A 27,012-nucleotide genomic window follows, 5' to 3' on the forward strand; every position below is an offset into this window, starting at 1 on the left:
AGAGTGATGGTAAATCCCATACTTACTCCTTAAACCCTCAGCTGGGACGAAACCGATCACTGTGACCACGGAGCGCTGGGGACCGTCAGTCGGCACACACTGGCCACCTCACAATATGTGACTTGGCACGACGGCCACCACGTCTTCACGCCTCCCCCAAGGACATAGGGCACACCTGTCCCTGCTCCATTCTCTCCCCACTCTGACATTCATTCCCCGGACACAAGGTGTGGACAGTACCGCAAGGAAGAGAAGCCCGAACCCACATTAAAATGGGACCTGAAATGTTTCATCCACTAATGCGCTGCAAAGGTCACCTGCGACTCTTGCCCCACAGTAATCTGGCAGACAGAAATTGGGTTTCCTAACACGGATTTGCTTGAGCTCATCAGAACCAGCATCCTCCGGGGCTGAGCATGGGCTCTGCACCCATCCCCGTGCCACAAGACAGCTGAGATGGCAGGAGTTACTCCATCTGCCTTCTGTGGCTGAAACAAAACGCCCAAGGCCAAAGAACTTATAAAGAAGTTTGCTTGGCCCAGGGTTCCAGAGGCTGGGAAGTCAAGGCTGCGCTGCTGAGGTGTGGTGAGGACCCACTTGCCATGGGATCAGTGGCAGGTGGCAGCCCAGGTGAGATGGAGCAGGAGCTCTAGCTTGGTCTCTTGTCCTTTTTATAAACCACCAGTGCCATCATGAAGAACCCACTCGCAGGACTGCATGTAACCCTAATTACCTCGCCAAAGCCCCCTCCACATACCATTCGCACAGGACTTGGGAGGTTAAACTTCCAGGGAGCACATTCACATCATAGCGGCCACCACCAGCAAGGGCTTGAACAGAAGGCCCAAGGTCAATGGTCTTCCAGGAGCAGCCCCATGCAGCTGGTCTCATCCTGTCACAGGGCAAGAGTCCATGTGAGTCGGCAGTGCAGATCACAGAGCGCTGCATTCAGAGCCCACACCAAGGGCCAGGCACCACGCCAGGCACGTCGGAGGCTGCAGTGTGCTTTAATCCACACATCGACCTCCTGCATTAAACACCACCTCTCACATTCCAAAGTGAAGAAATGAGGCCTGAGGACTTCCGCCCCGTCCAGAGTCAGGCCTGTGTTCATACGGAGCCCCACAGCCCATCCTATTCCCGGCTCCTGTGCACTGCCTGAAGGTGCCAGCCAGGCACCCAGGGATTGGGGCAGCTGCAAACACAAAACACTGCAAAGGTTTTTAATTCTTTAAAGGAAAACAAAGGATGATGTGAGACCCAGGTACTGGCACACAGGAGAAACGGGGTCTGCACCACTCAGTGGGCGCCACTCCTACACTGGTACCTGTTTCCACCAGGCTGTAGGGGCAGAACTGCCCAGGGACCACTCTGCTATCCTCACACAGGGTCCATGGCTCGCATAGCAAGTACCAGGCAAAAAAAGCCCACCGGCACAGCAATTCTCAGCTCACCTACAAGGCGTGAACAAAATGTACAGGGAATATTTAATTTTTTAAAATGTTTGATAGTGCAAGACACACTGTCACTAAGCCCTCAACACGCTCCCCCTGGCTTCAAACACACATATCCCGTCCGTCTGGCACTTCCATAAGCAGTTCCGGATGTCCTCTTTCGGGAGGGTCTTTTACAAGGTGTGATCAAAAGTCTGCTGAATGCTGCTGCTGAGCGCCACCCAATGGAAAGGCGGGCTTCTCAAAACATTACAGTGCGTCATTATCTAGCTCACCAGATCTGGCACTGGGAGACTTCTGGCTCTTCCTCAAAGTCAGAACGACTCGGAAAGGCAACCATTAGGAATCAATTCACAACACTGAGGCAGCCACCACAGTGCAACTAATGACACTCACAAAAGAGGACTTTCAGAAGGGCTACAGAAAGTGGCCGGAACCGTAAGATAAGAGTGTGGGACGTGAGGGGAGTATCGCATGGGCGTGGCGATGCGTCTTTTACCATAATAAATGTTTCAAAAACCTAAACAAATTTAACATATTTTTCCATCACAGCACATTATATTCATGGGATCACAGGACTTTACTGGGTGACGGAACTGAAGATCAGTGTGGTCCCATCCCCTCTTTTTACTGCTGCCTGAAAAACAGAAGTGTAATGCTGTCTGCAAGAGACAGGGAGGTTAGCGGGGTCTCCTGGGAGGGAGATTCCCTAAGCCAGGGAGACAGGGCTCCCTACCCCACCCTGCCAGCCTCATCTGAAAAGGGGAGCAGGTGGCGCCTGGCTCAGGCCGTGAGGACCCGGGCCAGCTCAGGGGAGCAGATGCAGAGTGGTGTGACTTCTCCGGCAGCTGCAGGATTAGTGCTCCGCTGGCTCTGACTCCCCTGGCGTCTTGTGCCCAGCGCTGAAGCGGCTTCGGGGTTGGGCGCAGCACGTCTCAGTACAATGAAGACAACAGCGAGTGACGGTGATGAACAGAATGCACCCCGCTGCGGGTGCTATGAGAGTCTGCAGGCTCCTGAGCCTCCCCAGAGCTGCGAGAGTGGATCTTAGGACACTCATTCTACAGACGGCTGCAAGGCTAGCACACCCAAGGCTATCGTGACCACCAGGTCCCTGCTTCAGCACAGGCACAGACCTCACAATGGATACAGAGCAAGAGCACTCGTTCAAAATAAAACTCAGGCCGTCACGAGGATCTGTTGCAACCTCCCTGTGTATTCCAAGGTGTTTCGGAGGTGACTGAAACGGCCTTTCCAGAGGAAGAGCTCACACATCACCAGGAGGGGCTTCAAGGGCGCTGCTTGAGGGGAACACCGGCTGGGGGCACGGGGGAAGGAAGGAGCCCTGACTTCTAGGCCTGTGAAACTGAGCCTGAGGGAAATAAACAAGTTATGTTACTCTGCGCTCACCTGCTGCACCCTGCAGCCAGCAGGGGGAGTCCCGAGAGCCGGTGACTAATGGGACGGTGAGCTGGGAAACACACCCCTGCAGCCAGGGCAGCTGCACCACTCCAGAAATAAGCTGTCGCTGAGGGCTGGCGCCCTCTGGACATAATTTCCAGAACATGTTTTGTAATCGGGACCAGGCCGAACGAGCCAGGAGACAAGGAAAGGTCACAAGGCGGCCTTCGCCCCACATCCCATGACCAGGGTCCCAGGGCTCCGTCACTCTCCAAGCTCCAAGCTCCCACACCTTTCTTTACCAGGTGTGTGTCCCTTGCTTCTTGCTCTTGCCCTGAATAGGTTTTGAGAAATGGTCAGAAACTAATGAGTTCCCTTCCCAGACATTTGGATGTCACATAATTACTGGTACCTGATTCTCCACTTAGCGGATATGGACCGAACTGAGTGACATGTTTGAAAATACCAGTTCCTTTTCAAGTAATGCAGCCTCAGGCTAGAAAACTGACTCAGTGCCTAGATTTATCACAACTGGCTGCTTTAAAGCTTGTTTTGCCCCTTATTTTTCTGGGAATGGAACCCAGGCCTTCCTGTTCTAGGCAAGCCCTTTGCCACTGGGCCTTTTTGGAACTTTTTGATGAAAGTCTAGGAATCCAAAGAGAATTTCTTAAACTCAGGCTCACCAGCTAAGATCACCAACCCAGCAGGGCTGGTGCAGCAGTTTTATTCCCATCCTATGGCAATGGCCTCTGTGCTGCCAATGCGCCCTGTGCACTTGTAAATTTCTTACTGGCTATGTTTATTGAGCAACATCATCCATAAAGCCAATTGCTGATGAAACCGGAGAAGACACACAGGGTACAGCCACAGGAAGGGTACTGAGGCCCGGCCAGGAGCTCAGGACGCCAACTGGCTTTGTGCGACTGTCATCCAGAAACACCCACCTTGAGCGGGTACTGACCAGATTCGCTCCTGCCACAAATTTAATTGGTACAAAAAACTCAAAGCCTTTGCTTCTGGCCTTGTCACGAAATTCGTCCATATCCCAGGGAACAATTCACTCTGTCACTCTAAGAAAACCAAATCGGGAGCTGGGCGTGGTGACACACACTAGCAGTCCCAGCAACCGGGAGGCTGAGGCAGGAGGATCACAAGTTCAAGCCTAGCCTGGGCAACATAGCAAGACCCTGTCTCCAAAATAATAAAAGGATTAGGGATGCAGCTCGATAGTGCAGCTCCTCTGGGTTGGCCCCCTAACAACACACACAGAAAATCTGGGAAAGATGTAAAGACATACTTGCTATTGAGTCATTCAGAACTAGCAGGTGATCACCAAAGAGAAAGGAGGGTGGTCAGTAAGGCTGTACCGACTGGGGACACGCTGGCTGTGTGCACTGCTGCACTTTGGCCTCCTCCGAAGACTGCAGAGGAAGCCGCAGCCTCCCACCGCCTCAGCCCTCCACGTCCCGAGCACCGCAAAGAATGAGGCACAGGTGTGAGCGAGGGGAAGACGCAGCCCTGCTGGTTCACAGGTCCCATGAGCCACATGACTCAGAGGCAGACAGGCTCAGCAGCCAACAAGTAGAGATTTTCCATGTGACGTGACCACGAGAGACTCCAGAGGTGACAGCTCTGTAGGCCCCCGACTCGGCTGGAGCCTCAGGAAGAGATGAGTTCCTGTTCCCAGTTGCAGGCTGGAACCCGATACCCACAGAAGTATCAGAGCTCCGGCCTTTGGGACAGCCTCCAGGGCTTCTATCAGCAGTGGGGCAGGACCCCTGCAGGATGCTGAGGGCCGGCTCCTTCCCTTCCACCACAGCGGGACACAGCAAGCAGGCGCCACCCCAAGGAACAAAACCTGTGCAGATGAGTCTGTCTACAACTTGAACCCAGACCTCCCAGCCTCAGAACTGACAGCAAGACACTTTTGTTGCCTATGAATTCTCCAGCCTAAGGTATTTGGTCATAGCAACACAACTGGATTAAAGCAATTATCAGAGACAAAAGCCTCAATTTCATACTTGATTCTGCCCTTAAAAACACAGAGGCAAAGACGCACACCCAAGTTTAAAAATAAAAAGTAATCAATATGCCGATATTAGATCACTTTTTGTTACTGTAACAGAATACCCAAAGGCAGGCAACGTTGTGAAAAAGAAAAGGTTTACCTGGCTCACAGTTTGGAGGCTTAAAGTCCAAGATCGGGCAGCTCCTTTGGGTGCTGGTGAGGTCCTAAGGGCAGTGGTCCTCAGGGAGCCAGAGCGCACTGACCCAGACAGAAGGCCTGTGGTGGCCAGGCAGGACGCCCTAGGAGAACCAACCCAAGGCTGTCACCAGAATGCCTGTGATTCCTGCCTCTAACACCACATGGAGACTTGGCTCCGACACCCACCCCTAGGAGACAAAGCACAGCAAAGCCTGTGGCAGAGGGCGAGGTTAGGAGTTCTCAAAATAACTTTACTGAGAGAGAGTTCATAGATGATAGACTGTATCCGCCCCAAGCACAAATGTGGACGCCTCTCTGATAGATGTTCACACCCACGAAGTCACCATCACAGCAAGCAAGGCACATTTCCAACACCACCCACCTCCTCACCTCCGCAGCCCACCAGGCCCCGAGACCACTGCTCTGCTTTCCAGGAAAAAACAAAGGTGCAAACATAAAACCAAAGGCCCCAGTGAGCCATGGGGTCGCGTACCCGTAACACCAGCCTGGGCCACACAGCGAGTTCAAGGCCAGCCTGCACCACAGTGAGACCCTGTCTCAAAAGACAAAATCTCGAAGTCCCAGCTGACTGAAACCGAAGGCTTTGTCTGAGGAGAGGCTCCCGCTGGAGCAGCAGGTGACAGAGACTTCAAAAACAGAGGGTAGGCTGGAAGTGGGAGAAACACGGACAGGGTCTTACATCAAGAGAACCCATCTGCCTCCAGCCACGCCCTCGCTTCGCTTCTCCCAAGCAAGAAGACCGAAAACCACCCCCGCCTGACCTCAGGTCACAGCTCAGGCCTACACCTGCCCAAGCCTGCACTACAGCACCAAAAGTCGTTTCTTCTCAGAGTAAAGTACAGACTAATGATCACTTTGAAAGAAGCACAAGGGGCCCAGCACCGGGGAAAGGCTGCCTCAGTCACCCGAAAGGGCTTCCGAACTGGCGCCAGAATGACCGTCCGACTTGTACACAAAAGGAACCCTTCCTCTCTTCCCACTCTTTCACGCATCCAGGGCTGACTGCCAGACCTGCTTTGTTGTAACAGCTTCAGAATGACTGACTGACAGTGAGCTGTGCGCATTTACACCGCACCGTTGGATAACTTCTGCATAGCTGTGCCCATCAATCCATCACCAAAATCAGCACAGCGACGGCTCCATCACCCCACCGCTGTTAACGCCCCCAAGCCACACATCTGCTTTCTCACCATGGAGTAGTTTGCACTTCAAACTGTTCGTATAAACAGTACAGTAAACTTTTGTTTGGCATCCTTTACGCAGCAGAACTATTTGGGGTTCCTCCCTGTTGTTTCAATTATGAGCATATCAACAATGACTTCTGACTGTATGGCTATACCATGCTTTATTTCTACTGTCCGTTTTTTTGGTTTGTCTGTCTGTTCATTCTTCTTGTTCTTGTTTTTTGTTGCTTTTGGGTTTGTTTTTGCTTTTGTTTTCGAGACAGGGTCTCATGCAGTTCAGGCTGGCCTTGAACTCACTATATAGCCCAGGCTGGCCTCTACATGGTCCTGCCTCGGCCTCTCGGGGACTGGGATTACAGGTGTGCACCTCCATACCTGCATATTTATCTTCCTAAGAAACTGCTACACAGTTTGAGAAAAGGGTTGTACCACACAGCCAACCACCAGTAGTATATGAAGGTTCCAATTCCTCCACAGCCGTATAAACGCTCGGGACGGCCTGTTTCTTAATTTTAGCCACTTGAGTAGGTACAGTGGCCTCTGTCCGACTATGGTTTTCACATGCAGTTCTCCTGTCTAATAATGCTGAGCAGCTTTTTGCCTGCCTGTCTCATTTGCTAGGTATCTGTTCAAGTCTTCGATGCTCTCTTTACTGGAATGTCTGAACTTTTATCAATTAAGAGGTTTGGTTTTTTTGTTTTTGTTCTTTCTCATTGAGTTTATTGGTACATTTTAGATATACAATACAGTCACATTCATTATTGGGATCTTGTACCTTTACATGACAGGTCTTGGATCTCATTTTTCCCCTTGTCCTTGCCCTCCCTTCACCCCCTCCTCTCCTCCCATTTACTTTATTTCCATTTTTTCATTTTCTCCTATTTTTTCCTTTCCCTTATTACCTTTCCCCTACCCTTCCCACTTTCCCTACACCTTTAGCCCTTTTCTTCCTATTTCACATTATCAATTATATCATTAGGATCTTATGTACTGTTACAGTTTTTCACACTAGAGAAACTATTTGGTATTTGCACGTGTGACTAATTTATTTCACTTAGGAGTATATCCTCAATATGTATCCATTTTCCTATGAATGAATCTAATTTCTTGTTCTTTATGGCTGAGTAGTATTCCATTTTATAGAAAAACCACATCTTCTTTATCCATTTTCCAACTGATGGGCAAACGGGCTGTTTCCAAGTTTTAGCTATTACAAACTGTGCCACTATAAACACAGGTGTGCATATATCACTGTGATATGATTCTTCTAATTCTTTTGGAAAGATACCCAGCAGCGAGATGGCTGGGTCAAATGGAACCTCCTGTCCCAGCTCTTTGAGGTATCTCCGTATTGATTTCCACAGTGGTTGCACCAGTCTGCACTCCCACCAACAATGGAGAAGGGTTCCTTTCTCCCCACAACCCCGTCAACATTTGTTATTGTGTGATTTCTTGATAGCTGAGATTCCATCTCACCCCACAAAGAATGCCTGCTATCAAGAAATCACACAATAACAATTAAGAGGTTTTTGTTGGTTTGTTTTGTTTTGTTTTGGTACCAGGAATCGAAGTCAGGTCCTTGTGCTTGCGAGGCAGGCGGTAGAACCACTGAGCTAAATCCCCGGCTTCAGTTAATAGTTTTTACATACTCAGAATAAAAGTTATTTAATAGACAGATGAACTTTTCAAATATTGCCCCCCTGGTCTGCAGTTTGTCTGTTCATTCTCTTCATGGTATCTGCTAAAGTCAGAGTTCTGATCTTGACGGAATCAAATTTCTTCATTTATGGGCCAGGCCTATCGGATAATATTTAAAAAATCTTCCGCTACCCCAGGTCTACGAAGATTGCCTTCTAGGTTTCCTTCTAGAAGTTTTATAGACTTAGGTGTACATTTAGGCCCGTGTTCCCTTTTGAGTTAATTTTCGTGTACAGTACATGCCATGGATCCAATGCATATTCCTCCAATATGGATATTAAAACTTCCTAGCACCATTAATTAAAAAGGCCTCTGAAGTTCCCCACTGAGCTGGCTTTGACCATTTCTCCACACTTCGTTGTCACCTTGGGTTGCTTCTGGACTGTACTCGGCCTACCACAGTGTCGTGAGTACCTAATTCTACAATAAGTCACTGAGAAAGTAAGTCCTAGAGAACGAGGCTGAGTTTCTCAAAGTTCAGTGTCTCCCCCACTGGTGCCACTGTCTAAAGACTGTTCTTTTTCATGCATGGAGAAGTTTTTGCCAATTAAAAAAAAAAAATTGACAGACACTGATATAATCTTGCTGCAAATACAGCTTCATTTGGGGATGAAAAGTAAGCTTTCAGCCTACTAACTAACAGCTTTTTACAGCGAAGAAATATTTCACTTACAAAAAATCTACTTTGTCTCCCCATGATCTGGAGAACCCCCAGGACATCCATGGGCTGTGGCCTACTCTGATCTCCAAGCACCGAGCTGGTATGTGATGAGAACATTTTCAATTCCTGACCATATCTTTATTTTCTAAAACACTGTTTAAGCTATGTCCTGGGCCGCGCATTTAGCTCAATGGTTCTGCCGCATGCCTCACAAGTGCAAGGGCCCGAGTTCAATCCCTGGTATCAAAAAAAAAAAGAAGCAGCAGCTATGTCCTGAGAAAATATATGTGCATGCTCTGTGATACAGAATGCCCTAGATGCATTTGGTGTAGTCAGTGGTGGTGGGAGGAGACAGGCAAAAGCAGAAATTGTCTGTCACTTTGGTATGGTCACCCGAGCAGTCCTGGTCTTATCAACAGGACGAGCAATACCGGCACCATGGATCTGTCTTGGAGATAATTGAGGTAAAACTCGGGAAGCACTTAGCGCAGAGGCCCCGACTCCTGGTTCACCATGGCCATCTCCAGCGTGGGCTTCGCAGAGGCCCCGGCTCCCAGTTCACCGTGGCCATCTCCAGCGTGGGCTCCATTTCTCTGACCAACTTCTCTCCCCTCCAAGCTTCTGGGGCCCCCCTCTGATATGGGGGAGCCCTTAAGTGGCTCTGTCTTAGGATCTTCCTGGTTCTGATTCTTTGCATTTCTTACTCTGAGTTTCCAACAGATGGCTGAGTTCCCTAACAATTGCTTCTTTCCTTGTACCAGACAGACAGGGACCCTGGTTGTTACTGCAGAGGCCAAGAAGAAACAAGAGCACTGAGAAGAAAACAATTCCCTTTCCTACAGCATTTTCCACTGCACCAAACTTGAAATTTCTTATCTTCAGATACAGAAACATTCAACCCTCTATAAGTTGCTAGAAGCAACGTGTTGTACCAAAGGCACTTTTGTGACTAAAAACAGAGACAGAATAATTTTAACAGGTGATAGGAAAACAGGGTGATGATTCAGTGGAAGTAAAAACCAAAGCCAGACTGCAATTCTAAAGTAATAATCAGCATACACAAAATAAATCGGCTGCCCTCCCTCCCACCTACCTTTTCCTTACACCCTCTTAAAATGATCATTTCAATGAGAAAAAGAGTCAGCCTAAATATAACCACGGGCTCGTTCCCCTCAAGGCCTGAAGGGCCAAGGAAAACCTCTCCTGAGGATGTAACAGCTCCGGCTGTATTTATTCTCCTGGTGCAGACTCCGTCCCTTTATGCAGAACAAACACCAGTGGAATCCCTAGAATTTTTGAAAGGTAAATTCTCACAGCTTCCGCTAAGCTCAACCATGCACACTTCTGTAGTTATCTCAAACACCTCTCTGACCTTCCACACCTTCCCCGTGCTCTAACTTCCAGGGAAACACAAAACAAAAATCTCAAGCCACTGTGCCGCAGGTCCAACAGAGTCCGCCTTACACACAGCGGATGCTTGCGGGGTGCTGGAAGGATGAATCCACCAGCTCCAGCTGCAGATGTCTCCGGGAAGGCAGCCCCAACATGGAAGCAGGAATCCAAAACGGCAGCTCTGCCAGAGACCTGCCGGGTGACCCTGACACATGTCACTTCATCGCTCTTCACAGCCAGAAGGTCTGACATTTCCAAAGTGTTTCAGCCCTTTACAAATATCACCAAAAACAAGAAGAATTACAGCTACCCAGTTTTTTTCCTAGTACTGGGGATTCAACTCACACCTTATGCTTGTAAGGCAGGTACAGCAGTGCCACCGAGCTAAATTCCAAGCCTCCCTACAAGAACAATTTCAGAGTCAGGCCCAAGACGAAAGAGACTTCATTAAGCCACAGCAGAGATGGTAACAAACTGCTGAACAGAAAACAGGAATTTGGCTTCCACATTTCCTTTCAGCTCTACTATTGCAAAACAGACAACTGTGGGCTCCCTGGTGGCTTCTGTTAAATAACCATGAGTGTAACCAACAATGGGAGTTTAATTTATGATCCAAAACCAAAAAACACCTCATGTTTTAGCAGCATTATTTATGCTACAGATGGATGATTCCGCCAAAGGATACAGCTGATTCTTCCAAGTTCCACTTTCAACATGTACAAGGAGACCCTCTATAAAAATAAAGGTACATGATGTACTCAGTCACATAAGGACAGGTATTCCAAAGCCCTTTTGGCTGTAAATATACGAACATGTGCAGAAACATCATTATAACATCAAATTTGCCAGCAATTTCATATCCCAAAATTATTAGTGGGTGAAACTGTTCTGGTTTTAAAAGGCTGAAAAATAATAAGGTACTGAACAAATTCATTAAAATTAGTGCTAAGAAAAACTAATATTTATAGTAAAAAATTTAAGCTATACATATAAAATTCCAAGGGTCAAAAAGTATTTAAAGTAGCATTTTTTTAAATAAATGAGTAGAAGCTGGGTGCGATGGCATTTATGGATAGTTCCAGCTACCAATAATGCTGAGGCAGGAGGGCTGCTTAAGACTAGGCATTTGAGGTCAGAATGGACTACAGGATCCTGCATCTCATGAGTAAATAAGTAAAGAAATAAATAAGGAATTGGGTTTAAGAAGCTTATATCCTGTAAGTGAAAAATACATATAATACACATTTTAAAAGTATTCTGAAGATCTTCGAAAGGCACTGAATATAGAATAAAAACCCATCTAACTACATGAAAAATATTCCCACCTAGTAATAAAAAACATTTAATGCCAGATTAAATTATGAGCCATAATTCTTCACTGTGGGGTCCACAGGTATGTTCTGCTCATGGGCCTTGGATTTGGCCAGGTGACTGGGTTTCATTCACAGGATATGAACAGGCAGAGCTTGAACAACTGGGTTCATGTACTGGGCTCCTCCTTGTCCATGAAGATGGTACACCTTTCATACCCTCTAGGCCAATAAGGCTAAAAGACTTGACCCTACCTGAACCACCTGAACCCTGGCCAACCCCCAGACACAGAAGCAAGAAATACATGCACGCTGTTTGCCACAGAAATTTTATATTTTCTGTCATATAGCAATAACTCATCAACAGTCCTCATGCAATAGAGAAAAATATATGCAAATAAGGCTGTCTGTTATTGCTTATATCTAGCTGTCCCCTAAAGCCTCATGCACTCCTAGGTAGGGTTTTGAGAGCGACTGGATCATTAGTGTGTGATACTGGATCAATCCACTGATTGGTTTAGCATGGTTCGGGCTGTGGCTGATGGACATAGTGAAGAGGGAAGACCCTCCCTGGATACAGGGGGCAGCAACCAAAATAGGCTTATAGCCTGGACGGAAGGAAACAGGAAAGAAAAAAGAAATCTCTGTGCTTCTTGCCTGCCATGTCCCTTGGCCATGCTCCCCTGACTCAGAGTCAGACGAGTACAAACCGAGACCTCTACAAACTGTGAGCTGAAATAAACTTTTTCCTCCTTTAACTTGTGAGTCGTGGATATTTTGTTCCATCAGTGAAAAAAGTAGTTAAGACAGGGTCATAACGCATTCATTATTAAAACTGTTTCTGTTCGGTTTCACATGAAGGGCCAATTAAGAAGAACTCTAAAGGATTTTGAAACCACCATGCTTTAACCTTTTAGACAAAAACATTTTATAATTACCCATATTATGGTTTAAGTATGATCCCAATATGTGTTGCAAACTTAACTGCTCTGCTGCCCTGAATGAATGAATCAGTGAATGAATGGCGAATGAGCAGGAATGTCGGTGCCTGCCCCGCCAGTGCATCTGGAAGAGTGTGGGCTCCCAGCTGGAGGGAACACACATCAGCACGGATCACGCCTCACATCCCACTCTATCTCACTTAGCTGAAACGCTGGACTTGGGACTTGGGCACTGGCGCAGACTCTGTAGATACTGCAATGGGATAAAGGTATTCTGCACGTGAGAAGGACATGAATCCAGGGGCCAGGCTCAGAATGTTCCAATGTGTCTCTCAAAAGTTCCTAGGCTGGAGAGTTAATCCCACCACTGCCAAGGACAAATTCATGTTGGCTTGCCCTTGTGTGTGGGTGAGTGTCGCTATCATGGAAGTAGGGTCATTATCACGGTGGCTTTGTCATGAAAGAACTCTGTCTAGCACACCTGCTCTATCTCACCAAGTGATGTCCCCCTGCCACACTATGAGGCGACAATAAGCCCCACCCCCAGATGCTGAACAGATGTGGTCACTCTGCTCCTGGACCTCCCAGCCTCCGGAACCAGGAGCCAAACGCACATCTATTCTTTATTTACTTGCCTGGCATTGTAGTTTGGGCCATAAATGTCCCCACTGGCCACGCACTACAGGTTTGGTTGCACTGTTGGGAGATATGAACACATTAGGACAGAGAAGCTGATGGATGTAAGTTAGACCACTGGGGTGTGCACTTGGAGGGAATCTTGGGTCCCAGAGCCCTACCTCTCTCTGTGCTTTTCATTGCCATGAGAAGCATGGCCTTCTTCACACACAGTCCCACCAGGATGTACCATGCCACCACGGGCCCAAAGCAGCAGACCCAAGACCCTAGGGACTGAGCCTTCTGTAACCACAAGCCAAAAGATCCTTCCTCCTTATAAGATGATATATTGCCACAGTCACAGAAAGCAAATTAATGTACCCAGTCTCGGGAATGTTATTGTAGCAACAGAAAAACAGACCAAGACAACCCATTTTTCTCCTTTGTCTGGATTCTCTCCTCAACTTCAATGAAGAGGCATCATCTGTCAAAATCCAGGCTGAGGGAAAGAGAGGGCAGTCAGGATTGGTTAACACCTCTGGTCTTGATATTGTATTGCTAGTCTATGGCTCTACTATGATAGACACTCCCTATCCCACATCTACCACTAAGTGAGGCCCACATTGGTAGTGGTGAAATTATCTTCCAAATCATCAGATAAGAAATAAGCCTGAAAATGACATAATCCTCTGTGGTCCAAATTAAAATATCTATACCATCTCTTGAAATAACTCCCAAAATTCAGGGGACCCAGAACTCAATAGTAATAGGCAGGAAAAAGTGTCTAAAAGAATTCAAAAGAACATTCCTCTTTGTATCAGAAGGTCATGAAAACTAGAACTATATAATCAAAAATATTAGCAAATAATCCCTTCCCCAGGAACCAGAGTACAGAACAGATTATCTTTATGATCTGTTTATTGTGATCCTTTCCAGAGGCTTGGATTAGCTGCAATTTCCTAACTAATCCAGCATCTTTATGAGTTGTATCAACCCAGTGAATTCCTCCACTTATCTAGAGAATTGAGTTCTGAACAGGGAGATGGAGCACACGGGGAAGGAGAGTGCCAAGGCCTGAAGGCCCACACCCCCCAAACTCATCCATGGAAGCCCGCACCCCAAATGACAGCCTCAGGAGATGGGGAATTTGGGAGACAAATGGGTTTGGCTGAGGTCATTTGTGGATGGAATCCTTCCCAATAAAATTGGTGCCCTTATCAGGGAACGGAGGGCCACAGTGTTCCCATGCTGCCATGCGCAGGTACCGTAGGAAGAGGCCCCCACCAAGGACCTGACCATGCTGGTCCTCTGGTCACCACATGTGTGAGCCCTCAGAACTGTGAGAAACAAGCGCTTCCTGCTTCAGCACCCCTGGAACCTGGAACAGCAGCCCCAGCCAGGACAAGAATCTGGGGCCCAGGCACCAGGTAAAGTCGCAGTGGGGAGCAGCAAACATTACTGAGGTGGCCTGGGAGCGTGGAACCTGCCACACAGCCTCCGCCGCTGCTTCCGGCCTCCCTGTACTCGCTGACGTCACCTTCTTACATGGGAACGGCTCATCCCTCTTCCGGAAATCAGCTGGCCATATCGGGAAAAGCCTTCCCCAGAACCCAGCTGACTACTTACTCTTCCGCTGGCGTGGAAAGGATCACGCTCACATTCTAACACTCATTTAGTCACTGGAGGGCTTCTGCGTGTTGACTGCAGATCAAGGAGAGTTTGAGACCTGACTTCCGGTTCAGGCGTAGCACAATTCCGCAATCAGGATTGCTTCCCTTTCTGCGAGCCCCTACTCACATCACCTAGGTACTGCATGAGACTGTGGGGTGTTTGTAAAGACCCAGGGCAGTCCTGTTTTACACCCATTTCTCAGCTGCAAAATACAAGTTTCTTTCTCATTTTATTTTTGGTTGTTTTTGTTTGATTGGGGGGTGTTGCTTGTTTGTTTGGAGACAGGGTTTTTCACTATGTATTTCAGGCTGGCCTTGAACTCACTATGTAGTCCAGGCTGGCCTTGAACTCATGATGATCCTCCTGCCTCAGCCTCCGGAGCAATGGGATCACAGGCATGAGATACCACACCCGGCAGTTTCTCATTTTGAGACATTCAATTACTAAGCCCTCATTGTGTATTCCAAGCCTGGTGCACCCACTAAAAGCAAGATGATTTCACTCCAACTTATTCCCGATGGAAAAAGCATTAAAATGTGTGATTTATTAAAAATAAACAGCTATTTTGGGATCTGAGGATGTTTCACTTAGTAAATTTTGGAATACAGGCTGTTTCTTTCCATAGCAGATGACTCCTGAATCACGATCGAAAATACCCTCACTCATTCTAATAAAGATAACAATCACTTGTCAAAAACGAAGCCATTATCAAGGCCAAGATGTTGTCCATGTATTTTCTGTGGAAGTAAAAACTACTATTCAAAACTTCAAGCTTGTAGTTCAGGAGAAAGAAACACTGAAGAGGTCTCTTGGGCTTACAATGACACGAGACGGCTCTGAATGTTACGGTTTAAAAATACTCTCTAAGAATACAAGCCAAATGACAGCAGGATTATAAGTTCTCTCTCCCAGTTGTTCAGGTATAAAAACAGGCACAAGTAAGGACTAATAAACAGCACATGGCAACAGCAAGACGCCCGGGGCAGGCACCATGGCCCTGCCTGCTTCTTCTCACACCAAAGACCCCTAAATAGTAGCGTTTGAGTCCTGAATTTCCCTTTCGCATCATACTCGCTCTTTTTAAAAAGGAATTAAACAGGGGCCAGAGATTTAGCTCAGTGGTTCCACCACCTGCCTAGCAAGCGTAAGGACCCGAGTTCGATCCCTGGTACCAAAGAAACAAATAAATAAAAAGGAATTAAACAGGGGCCGGGGATTTAGCTCAGTGGTTCCGCCACCTGCCTTGCACACGCAAGGTCCTGAGTTTGATTCCAGTACCAAAAAAAGAAAGGAATTAAACAGAAACATGGCTCTGAGGACAGATGCGGAGGGCACGCTGGGGACTGCCACTTGTCAGCTTGCATTTTCCAAGGAGATTTACGGATGGTGAACAACGCCGGCCACCGCCCAGGGCCTCCCAGGCGTGCTCCCACACACTCACGGCAGAGCTCCTCTCCTGCAAGTTCTGCCCAGCAGCCCGGCAGCCCGCCTGAGGTGGCCCTGCTGTCCCGTCTTCTGCTTCACTCAAGTGCTCACGGCTTGCTATTTTGAGGCCAAAACCAAAGAAGATGAAAACCAGCTGCTCACTATTAACACGGGCCAAGAGATGGGAATACAGTACCGGAACCCTGGTTTAAGAATTTAATTTGTTCCATGATTCTGGAAAAGACGGCCATGTTTGTGTTTGTGTGGGAAAGATGGCTTCAGTCGTGTTCACTGCCCAATGCAGGGGTCACAAACAAAAGCAAAAGTTTGCTAAACGCTTCTGTTTGTGGACCAAACTGTAACCTGAAGTACCATGGTAATGCAAGTGTCTATCGACTGACAGAAAAGCAAAATATGGTATATCCAGAAATGGAATATTATTCAGCCATGAAAGGAATGGACTGCCGATAAGAGTTACAGCGTGGGTGAATACAGAAGTCATTATGCTAAGTGAAAGAAGCCAGACACAGGCTATGGTCACATGGGTCCACTGACTGGCAATATCTAGGAGAGGGTGAATCCACAGAGAGACGAAGGCTGTGGCTGCCAGGAGCTAGAGGAGAGGAGAAAGAGGAGTGACTGCTTGGTGGTTGTAGAGTTTTCTCTCTGGGTGATAAAAACAGTCTAGAACTAGACAGTGACAGTGGTATCACGATTCTGTATTTACTGTACTAAATGTCACGGAGGTAAATTTATGTTGTCTGTATTTTATCACAATAAAAATAGAAAACAAAATAAAACCCAGCTGATGCTTTTCTGGATCACTGTTTATTTTCTCTCCATCCATTCACCACCACCATTTTCCATTATGGAGCTCACACCAACCACACATCCATTTTCTCAGCTTTCATCTTTTCCTTTAGCCCCTAATTTGGTTTTTCACTACTAAAAACCTCCTTCTCTTCCATACACATAAACAAAATATACCAAGCGCTATTTATAAAGACAGCTGCGTTGAGTAAGCTTACTATTACTGTAACAAATACAGCTGAGCAGATCAAGTTAAAAAGAGGAAAGGTTTGTTTAGGCTCACAGTTTCAGCAGGTCAGTCCGTGACTGGCTGGCCAACTACTTCTGGGCCTGTGGTGAGGCTGTGCACCATACTGGTCCTGCACGGGATGAAGCTGATCGCCTCACGGTAGCCAGAAAGTGAAAGGGCTGGGCACATTCAGGACGTCACTTCCTCCCACTAGGCCCCACCTCTTAAAGGTTCCACCACCCTCAAACAGCACCACAGACTGGTGACCAAGCCTTTGACACATGGAGGTATGGGGGACACTTATCCTGACCACAGCCGAAAACAGTTCAGGTGTGGCAGTGGCATCCTCCGTGCTCTAAGGACGTGGGTGATGACCACTTCCCTGACACCCTTCTCCTCTGGCTCTAGGCGTGGCGTCTTCGTGACTTATTCATGATTTTTCTGACCACAGTGGCTCCCTCTTCAGTCCCTCTTTCGACTCTGCCCAGCAGGAATGTTCCTCAGGCCAGTCCTCAGCCACCTGTGCTCTGCCCTGCTGTTGCGAAACTGCCCTTCTGTCCTCTGCCCTGTGGCCCCTCTCAGGGCTCAGCTCTCCCTCCAGTCAGGTCAAGCCTCATTTCCTCTGTCACCTGGCAAACTCCCTGGCTGTGCTAAGCAAAAGCCAGTTCCTGCGCATCACAGGGGATGTAACTGTTCAGTCCTCGTGACAGCCGTGACCGGTGACCACAACTCAGCGTCTTTAAACCCCACCGGGGCTCGGCACACAGTTCTGCCAGTCAGACCCCACCCTGCCTGTGGGCGCCCTTCCCTCCTTCCCGAAGCTGTCTCCTTGCCTCTTCTGGCTTCAGAGCTCATCTGCTTTCCTCGGCTTGGGCATTCTCTCCTCCACCGCCAAAGCCTGCGGCCCAGCACCTCTCGCCTCCTTGCTCTGCTTCTCTTTTAAAAAGACGCCGTGCTGGCCCTGGTCTACCCGGCTAATCCAGGGCCGCCTCCCACCTCAACACCCAACTTAACCACCTCCACGCCCTCCTTCTGCTGTGTAAGGAAACAGAAGAGTAGAAAGCGCCCAGGTCTGGTGGGAGTGGCAGAGCTGACTCAGCACTCCCCAAGCACCCAGCCCCTGAGGACAGGACTGCAGCCTCCGGTCTCCTACACTTTTCTAACAGCAGGGACCTCTGTCCTCCATGTTTAACAGGTCAATTTATACCTGGAGACCAACCAAGCACCAAGAAGTTCTCTTACCGTACAATCACTTGCAAACTCAGCTATTCTCTGGAATATTGAGTCGAATGGGGGCCATCTACGAATCTTCACTCATTTCTCTATACCTGTAAGCCCAGCACTGGGGAGGCGGAGGCAGGAGGATCACCAGAAGTTTGAAGCCAGCCTGGGCTACATAGTGAGTTCAAGGCCAGCTGCAAGTGAGACCCAGTCTCAAATGAGAGAGAGGGAGGGGGGAGGGGAGATCTTTGCGTTCCTAGAGACCTCCCAAGTCATTAGCTGGTTTCTAAACAGCCGAGCCATTTGTCACCAACTCGATTCATACCCATGTTGCAAGTCTTCTCCCTTCCCAGGTCTTTCTTGTTCTCCCATGACACATCTTTCTATGACTTTCTATCACACATCCATGCACGTGCGTGCCACAGGCGCGGCGCCCGTGTCACCTTTCCTTGGATTTTCTTTCCTAACCGGGACAACACTAACGTTTCTGCCCTGGCTGAATACGCATGTGCTATGCTCCGGAGCCCCTGGACCGCGCGGGAGCAGCGAACAAGCCCTCTCAGCTCGGACCGCAGAGATGGCCTGTCTCTCGTACGCCCCCTAGTGGTGGCCAGCGCCGGAACGCTACAGGGTGGGCTCAGGCAACAGCCCCAGGAAGCTTGCAAAAAAAAAAACCAAAATCCTCAATTCTTCCTAAAATGCCAGTCAGACATTTTACACAACCTGCCAAACCTACAGTTTTCTCCCTTCAGAAGCTGTTTGCCTTATGCATCCGATATCTACCTTTGTCCTTTTGCAGATCTTTTTTACTACCCTGTAGTAAATGCAGAAATTCACAAAAAACAATATACAAGGGAAAATAAAATTTCAAAATGTAAGACAAATTCCCCTATGGCAGGAATAACTGCATTCACGTACTAAAAACTGTGATACACTGTGCATTATATATCACTGTGCTTACTTTAAATCAACCATTTTCTATAAAAATTAGCAATAAAAGAATTTTTCACATGCCTATTCTTCTACATGCTTATAATCCCAGCACTGAGGAGGCTGAGGCAGGAGGATCACTGAGAGATCGAGAAGAGCCTGGGATAGACAGTGAGTTCAAAACCAGGCTGGACTACACAGCAATACCCGATCATCTCAAAAAGAAACAAAACAAATGCATATTATTTACAAATTTTTTTGCAAAGCTCCTAAATAATTTTTATGTAGGTACATCATTAATGGTGAGAGAGAAAACATAATTCTCTGTTCATTTTCCTCCTAATCCCTTGTTTCAGATTGTCTTCCACGGGTCTCCTTTCCAAAGCACAAATGGAAAAAAATGAACGCAACAAACTGGAATCCGGATGGAGAACTTGGGCCACTCTCAGAGCAGCCCTAGTGCAAGGCTCTCTCCAGCCCATGAATGGGTCCCTTCTTTGTCCGGACGAGAAGAAAGGGGCTTTGATGCTGTGCTGTGCGAGATCTGACTACAGAACTGACCTCAAGTATTATTTTTTAAAAACAGGAATAAAAGGCCCACTGGAGATCTGATTAGGGAAGGGGCAGACTTGCGAAGTGGCGCCGCTGCTGTGCTTCTGGGCAGCGTCAGCCCAAGATTCACCCAGGCCAGCTCAGTGTCTGCACGAGGCCATAACCTCTGGGAGGTCAGAAACTGCTTTCCCCCCAGGAGGATGATATTTTTACCCCTCATCCAATCAAATGTGCTCTTCCCCACAAGATTTACCTTCGTTTGCTGGACACAACCCTAAAAAAAACAGCTTCAAACAAAACTCTTGTTAGCAAGGTACCGACCTCACTTGTACAAGGCCTAATGTTACAATGTACAGGCTACAAGGTGACATCAAGGCAGATTAGAAAAAATTCAAACTCTAAACCAGGTGTAGGGATGCACGCTGTTTGTAATCCCAGCACTCAGGAGGCAGAGGAGACAGTGAATTCCAGACAACTCTGAGCTTTTAATGGTAGCGTAAGGTGTCTGGGGATGTAAAGTCTTCCATGGCTCTGACCTAAATGCTGTAGTTCATCCTGGGCCTCCGAGCTGAGTCAAATGTAGGCCTTGTATTTTACGGCGAAAGGTGCCCAGATCCTCGTCCCTGGCCCTCGCAGCACACGGGCAGCGGCCACGCTCCTCTCGGCTGTCACATGCAAGTGGCAGAACAAAAGGCCGTTTTGTCCCAAGAACTGGGCCACGCTCCGCTCCTCCTGGCAGCACGTGAGAGAAAGGCCGGAGGGGACGCCTGTGACTGGCCATGCAGGGGGCAGAAGCCCATGACTCAGGGAGCCCAGAAGCACACAGCGTGACTGCAGCACTCTGAGAGGCTGAGGCAGAAAGGTGAAAGTTCCAGACCAGCCTGGGCAATTTAGTGACATAGGAGGCCCTGTCTCAAAATTAAAAAGTAAAGAAAGAACCGGGGCTGAAGCTCAGAGTAAAGGCCCTGGGCTCGATCCCCAGGACAAAACCCCCACAAAACTCACAATCTCTTGCAGGTTCCTGCAGGCCTTGGGAAGAGCAATGCTGTTAATTTTGGGCCCTTTGTTGCAAGGGTCCAAGATGCTCCGGGGCCAGCCACTGCCCCTCCTGGGAACAGTACCACTGGAAGCCACTACACAGCTGGAACGTCCACCGCAAATCCCCTAGCTCTCAGCCACCATTTTCAAATTTCACATTTTTTTTTTTTACCATGAAAAAGAATTGATTTTCTGTAAATCTGAAATTTAAAAATGATAGCTGAGCTATCAGAAACTGAAACAATAAATAAAGTTTTTGATAAGAATAGCCCCTTTAGTCTGGGTTATAAAGAACAAACTATTAAGGCACTAGGTAAAAAAAAATTCTGATGATTGTTCGGTGTAAGTAATATCTAACTATATTTACTTAGGAAAACCTGGGTATGCTGAAGACAATTTTGTGATTTTAAAAAGAGGTATGGCCAGGCATGGTGGCACACGCCTGTCATCTCAGCACTCGGGAGGCTGAGACAGGAGGGCCGCCACGTGTTCGAAGCAAGCTTGGGCTACACAGTGTGTGCAAGGTCGGCCTACACTACATAATGAGAGCTTGCATCAAGAAAAACAAAAAGCAAGGGCTGGGGATTTAGCTCAGTGGTTCTGGAGGCTGCTTTGCAAGCGGCAAGGGCCCAAGTTCGATCCCCAGTACCAAAAAAAAAGAAAAACAAAAACAAAAAGAAGCCACTGAAAAATCAAATTCCAAACTAATTTTCCGGGTACACAGACAGCGGATGACAGCAGATTCGAATTTTCCAGTTCTCACTGTTGATGGTGCCACCAGAAACCAGACCCAGCTCTCCTATATTGTGCCTGTAACATCTGCAAACTTTTTTACACCTCTCTTCATACCCAGAGGAAGCTCCCATGTGTTCTCCACATGGCGCTGGCCGGCTCCATGTGAATCTGCGCATTTTCTGTGGTGACGAAAAGACTGTGTCAGCCCACCCAGGACAGGGCACCTTCAGTAACCAGGTGCTGAGCCGTGAGCGGACAGGACAAGACAGAAACCAGCCACACCAGATTGCGGGGGCAGTGGGGGGGGTGAGGCGGTGGTGGGCGATCTAAATTCTTGTTTAAGGGATATTTCTGTTACCATGCCTCCTCTGCCACACGAGCCTTCCCTTCAGAGGAAAATAAAGCTGGATGCGGTGGTGCACATGCCTGTCATCCCAGCACTTAGGACGCTGAGGCAGGAGGATTGCAACAAGTTGGAGGCCAGCCTGGGCTACATAGAGAGATTGTCTCAAAAACCAAACCAATGAACACAAAAGTTTACAGCACATGGACACTGAGGGCCACATTCAAAGCACAGCAAGGGATAATACTCGTGTCAAACTGACTATACATAAACCTGACAGAATTTCGCATCAAAGAGCACAAGCTTTTTACAAGCCCTCTGAAATGACACCGGTTTGTGTGGTCTAATCGTCCCTTGACCACGCTTACCTAGCAAGCTTCTGTTGTGCCATCTGCTCAACAGGAAACGGAAGCACAAGAAGGTAAAGATGCTCACCCTCCAGCCCAGCGGGCCTGCAGTAGGCGAGTCTGGGGCCTGGGTCAGGGTCATGCCCAGACACCTTTGGGTGCCATCCCCAGCTCTCAATTCCCCCTCAGGCTGCTCTGTCAGATTTCTGTGGTTTCAGAAAGAGTCCCCCGTGTAGTGGGGGTGAAAATTTTGTCCCGGTCCTCATCTTCTGGTAACTGTCACGCCTCCCGCATTCAACTAAGAACGAGTACCAAGGTACCACCACATATTTTTAAGGGGAAGTTAATGTTATACATCAATTCCTATAAAATTTATCTTAATACATTTTAATCCTCACACTTTCTTCGTTTTTCTGTTCCTTGTCTGCCCGGTCAGTGAAATGAGTCACGTCCCCCTGATCAGCTAGTCTGACCCTCTCCTCCTCACTCGGGAGCAGCACCTTCATGGCAGGGTGGATGGTGGCCAATGGAAAGGAGGTAATATTTCCCTCTGGTGAGGCCAGAAGCCAAGTGGCTGGTCAGTGTCCATGCATCTTCAGACCAAAAGGTCTCTTAGGCCCTCTTTGTTTTGTCCTTGCACCCCAAAGTCCTCTGAACTGACCTCATGGGTAACCTTCTAGAACATTCTTCTAGAACATTCTAGAAAGTTCTAGGGCCTCATGAGTCTGGCTCTGTTCTCCCATGACAGCCGCATTGTTCATGCCCCCAACACCAAGTCTGAAAGGAAATCCCAGAAAGAAATAATGCCTTCCAAATCCTCACCCAGGATGACTAGGCACAAAGCCATGCCCCATACTGAAGCAAAGTCCGGACCATTTCCTCTAATGAGTCCCAGTTTTGTCCTTGTCCTCAGGTCCATGGTATTTCTCTGTATTTTTCCCATGCTTGCCAGTGACTACAGGACTTGGGTCCTTGGCACCGAAACACGACCTCACAGGTGCATCCTGGTGCCTCCCTCCCCACCTCACCCTCGACAGCCCCATCATAGAAGTAAGTCCCCTACCTTTCGCTGAGGCTTCTCCACAGCTGGGCACCTGCAACAGGGAGAAGCGAATGTGAGGTGTTGTCCTCCCAGGGCTACCCTGACTAGAAAGAGCAGGAGTGGGACACTTACAGCGCACGGCACTAGCAGTACCAATCATCTGCCGTGCACTCGTGGAGCCATGACTAACTCCGGCCATGGGTAAGCAGACCCACGCTGAGGTCCTGCCACATCCCAAACACACGGTCCCTGCTGTAGGGACCAGACTGTGCAAACGAGCAGTGCAGGGATTACACAAGCAAAGCCGCCGAAGGAAGCATCAAAGGAGGGTGCACATTAGAAGTGGCTTTGAGGGGGAGTCCTCACAAAGAAGAACGGATGCCGGGAGTCAGGGTGCACACCTGGAATGCCAGCACTCAGGAGGCTGAGGCAGGAGGATCACCATGAGCCTGGGCAGCATGGTGAGGTCAAGGCCCGCCTGAACTACATGGTAAGACCCTGTCTCAAAAAAGCCAAAAAGCCACGAAGGACGAGGGGGAGAAGGAAGAAACAGAAGAAGGAGAAAAATGAAATGACCCTGAGGGAGTTTCTACATTTTCCTTCAAGCGAAAAGTCAAAGATGTTGCCCTTAGGTTCTTCAGTATCTTCTACCAAGGACCTGTGTAAATTCTCCTTACTTCCAGAAAAAAAAAGGTTTCTCAAAATTGTCTGCCCGGGGCATTTCTCCAGTGACTCCAGCACCCAGAGGAGAAAGCAGCAGATGAGTGGAAGCCTCTGCTTGCTCGTCCTATTACTAAGCGGGGCATTGGAGGGGTCAGGACAGCGTCTCTGCAGCCACTGACACGGGCAGGAGCTGGTGAGCAGATGGAGAAAGTCCAAAGTCCAGTCAAGGATGGGGCTGAGCGGAACATCAAGTCCAGTCCCAGAGCTGAGTCAGCCACGCGGGGCCAGGCAGGGCGGGCAGAGGGTGCAGGGGCCAGGTCTTGAGGCTTGGTCGGTGCTGGGCACAGAACACTTCCGAAGGCCAAGGCCCAAGAGGAGGCTGCCCAGCAGGTACCGAGAGCCAGGCCAGTGGAGAGGCAAGGAGGACTGGAGTTCACGGGCCAGGGTGCTGAGGATACAGAGGAGATGACAGCGTGGTCACAGGAAGGAAGGTGTGGAGAGACAATGTTTTCAAAGGTCCCCTGGGTGCAGATCTTACAGAGGGCCGGGTGGGGCTGGAAGGGGTGACTACAATAAAGAAACGTACGGTAAACCAAATAAACGAAAAGGTGGGGTTTTTTTGGTTTGGTTTTTGTTTTTGTTTTTGTTTTTGTATTGGGGACAGAACTCAGGTCCTTGTGCTTGCAAGGCAGACAGCGGAACCACTGAGCTAGATCCCTGGCCCAATGAAAAGGTTTTAATGAAGGCTATGGGAGACAGAAAACAATCCAAAAGTGAAATTCTCAAGCCAACAGGCATCAGCTAAACAGTCAAATGCATCATCTCATGTTGAAGTTGAAGAAGAAGAAACTAGTGCTTCAAAGGAAGAGCATGATCATGAAGAAAAAGCAAGCAGGGAGGATATGACTAAAGCAGTTGACATCACCGCCCCGAAAGCTGCCAGAAGACAGAGAAAGAGAAAAGCAGAAAAAGCAGAAACCGAGGAGGCAGGAGTAGCAGCAACAGCGACAGCATCTGTTCGTGGAACAGTGAGTCCCGAGTGAGGACGACCTGCAGCTACAGAGGCCGAGATCCCAAAACCAAGAGGCAGACCCCAAACAGTCAACAGCCTTGCCCTTCAGAGACTGACACGGTCGCTGAAGAATCCAAAAGAAAAGGGAGCAAGAGGAAAAACCTAAAAAGGATGAAGAGCACCAGAAGGAAGAAGATAATGCAAGGAAAGAGGCAGACAAACAAAGAGGGCAAGAAGCTGAACCAGAAAGGAAAGGGCTGGGGATGGAGCTCAGTGGTGCCGCCGCCTACCTCACAAGCTCAAGGACGTGAGTTCAATCCTGGGTACCAAAAGGACAAAAAAAAGAGGAAACATTTAGGTAAAACAGGGGTTGTATCAACCTCTGATTCTAAAGAAGATGGAGATGACCAAGAAGGAGAAAAGGCAGACAGTTTACATGAATAAAATATTTGTTCGGTGGGAAAGAAAATGGTCAAAGACAAAGTTAAGTAGCAGGGTTAGGGTTATGCCTAACCACCAAGCCGCCTGGTTTTGACTTTGAACTTTTTAATCTTTCATGACTGGGCCTGAGCGGGAGTGAAGGAGTTGTCAAGCCTGTTATCTCAGCTCTGAGGAGGCTGAGGCAGGGAGATCACCCTAGTTCAAGGTCAGCCTGAGCGGTGATAGTTCAAGATCCACATGAATTACATAGCCAGATTCTGCCTTCAAAAACAGTAGCAAAATAATATTAAGAAGCTCAAGTTCAACCATACAATAAGTGTATATACAGCTCATAGCATTTCGTACTTTCAAAATTCAGTAAAAACATTCAAAATGTGGAGGTGTAGATTAAATTCATAGCCACTGACATTGTTTTCTTAGTCACAGAAGCGGGCCGACAGCTGGGAAGGAGGCAGCGCCGCCTGCCCTCCCTCCAGCCGGGCCCTCCCATCCCTGCTGCTGTGCCTGGGCCAAAGCCTCTAAGGAGAGCAGCTGACGGCTCTGACGGAAGCCACCGCGTCTCCAGGCCTGCCCACAGATGTGACTTGGAGCCGCTTCCACAACTCGCTGGGATCTTTGCTGGCAGCCGTGTGCTGTGCTGTGAAAGGGTCTCTGTCCTCAGACTTTCTTCTCGACGAAGAAGGCAGCACAGTTTCTCCATTCACAGGCCACAGGGCTGAGACTGCATGGCGAGGAATCCTGTTTTCCTCTGTCTTTTCTAGCCCAGAAGTGCTGCGTTCAGAGCCACACCACCAGTGAAAACCTCGAGAAAGGTGGACCGGGTGGAGGTGAGGCTCCACTCGGCAGAGGGGCCGGTGTGTCTGGGTCCCCACCAGGGCCTATGAAGGCCGGCACAGGAAGTCTTGGCACAAGCCAGGTGCTGTGGTGGTGCACACTTGTGATCCCAGCACTGGGGAGGCTGAGGCAGGAGGATTGCTGTGGGTTCAAGGCCCGCTTGGGCTACATAGCGAGACCCTGTCTCAAAGAAAGAAAGTCCTCGAACAGAGCAATGATGGGCAGCCAACGTGTGCTGTCCTGGGAGTGTCAGCGGCATAGAACCGACTGCTGCAGTGCCCGCGTCCCCTCCTGCGGCACTGTGGAAGGGGCATGGCTGCTCCCAGTTTGCAGGATAAGTGACTGGAGACGAAGAACAGGCTGAGGGCTCTCCCTGGGGCGTCAGGTCTGGCCCGAGCGCCCGTGGCTAGCTCTCCATATGGTACGTGGAGATGATGCTGGGTCCGCCAGGGGCCCTCATGCACCTGCAAGTGTCCACTGCTGAAGGGGTCTGAGGGGGACGTGACAGAGGCGTGGGATAAGGGTGCAACCAGGAAAGCAGAGCGCACGGATGAGGCCACAGCCACGGGACACCAGCCAGTGCCCAGCAGAAGCCGGAGGAGGACAAAAAGGGGCATCCGCTGGAGCTGCACAGGGGGCGCTGCCCCCAACACCACCACTGTGGCCCAGGGACACTGACTCAGGCTAATGGTCTCAGAGCTAAGGAGATAATAAATGGTTGTCACTTACAGCCGCTGGGTTTGCGGTGATTTGTGACACAGCCATGGGAACTTAATACGGTCCGCGACATGGCTTCTCCATAGGGAAGAAACAGAATGGTCTGGCTCAAGAATGAG

At 48.8% G+C, this 27,012-nt stretch overlaps 1 protein-coding gene across 5 annotated transcripts in view; it reads right to left on the reverse strand.

Moving 5' to 3' along the window:
* Retreg1 (reticulophagy regulator 1) overlaps positions 1 to 27,012 on the reverse strand; it is a 95,472-nt gene that overhangs the window by 58,691 nt on the left and 9,769 nt on the right. For 2 of the 5 annotated variants that reach the window (XM_033757516.1, XM_010644001.3), the window contains exon 3: positions 23,248 to 23,278. In XM_033757516.1, coding sequence (XP_033613407.1) covers positions 23,248 to 23,278 — 31 coding nt within the window. Of the gene's footprint in view, positions 1 to 757; positions 897 to 17,072; positions 17,156 to 23,247; positions 23,279 to 23,358; positions 23,492 to 27,012 lie in introns of those variants that run through there. The other 3 variants (XM_010644000.3, XM_033757611.1, XM_033757459.1) reach the window with 3 other exon arrangements.

This window comes from Fukomys damarensis, unplaced genomic scaffold, assembly GCF_012274545.1.
Source record: "Fukomys damarensis isolate Sample0158 unplaced genomic scaffold, DMR_v1.0_HiC HiC_scaffold_1, whole genome shotgun sequence".
NCBI lineage: Eukaryota > Metazoa > Chordata > Mammalia > Rodentia > Bathyergidae > Fukomys > Fukomys damarensis.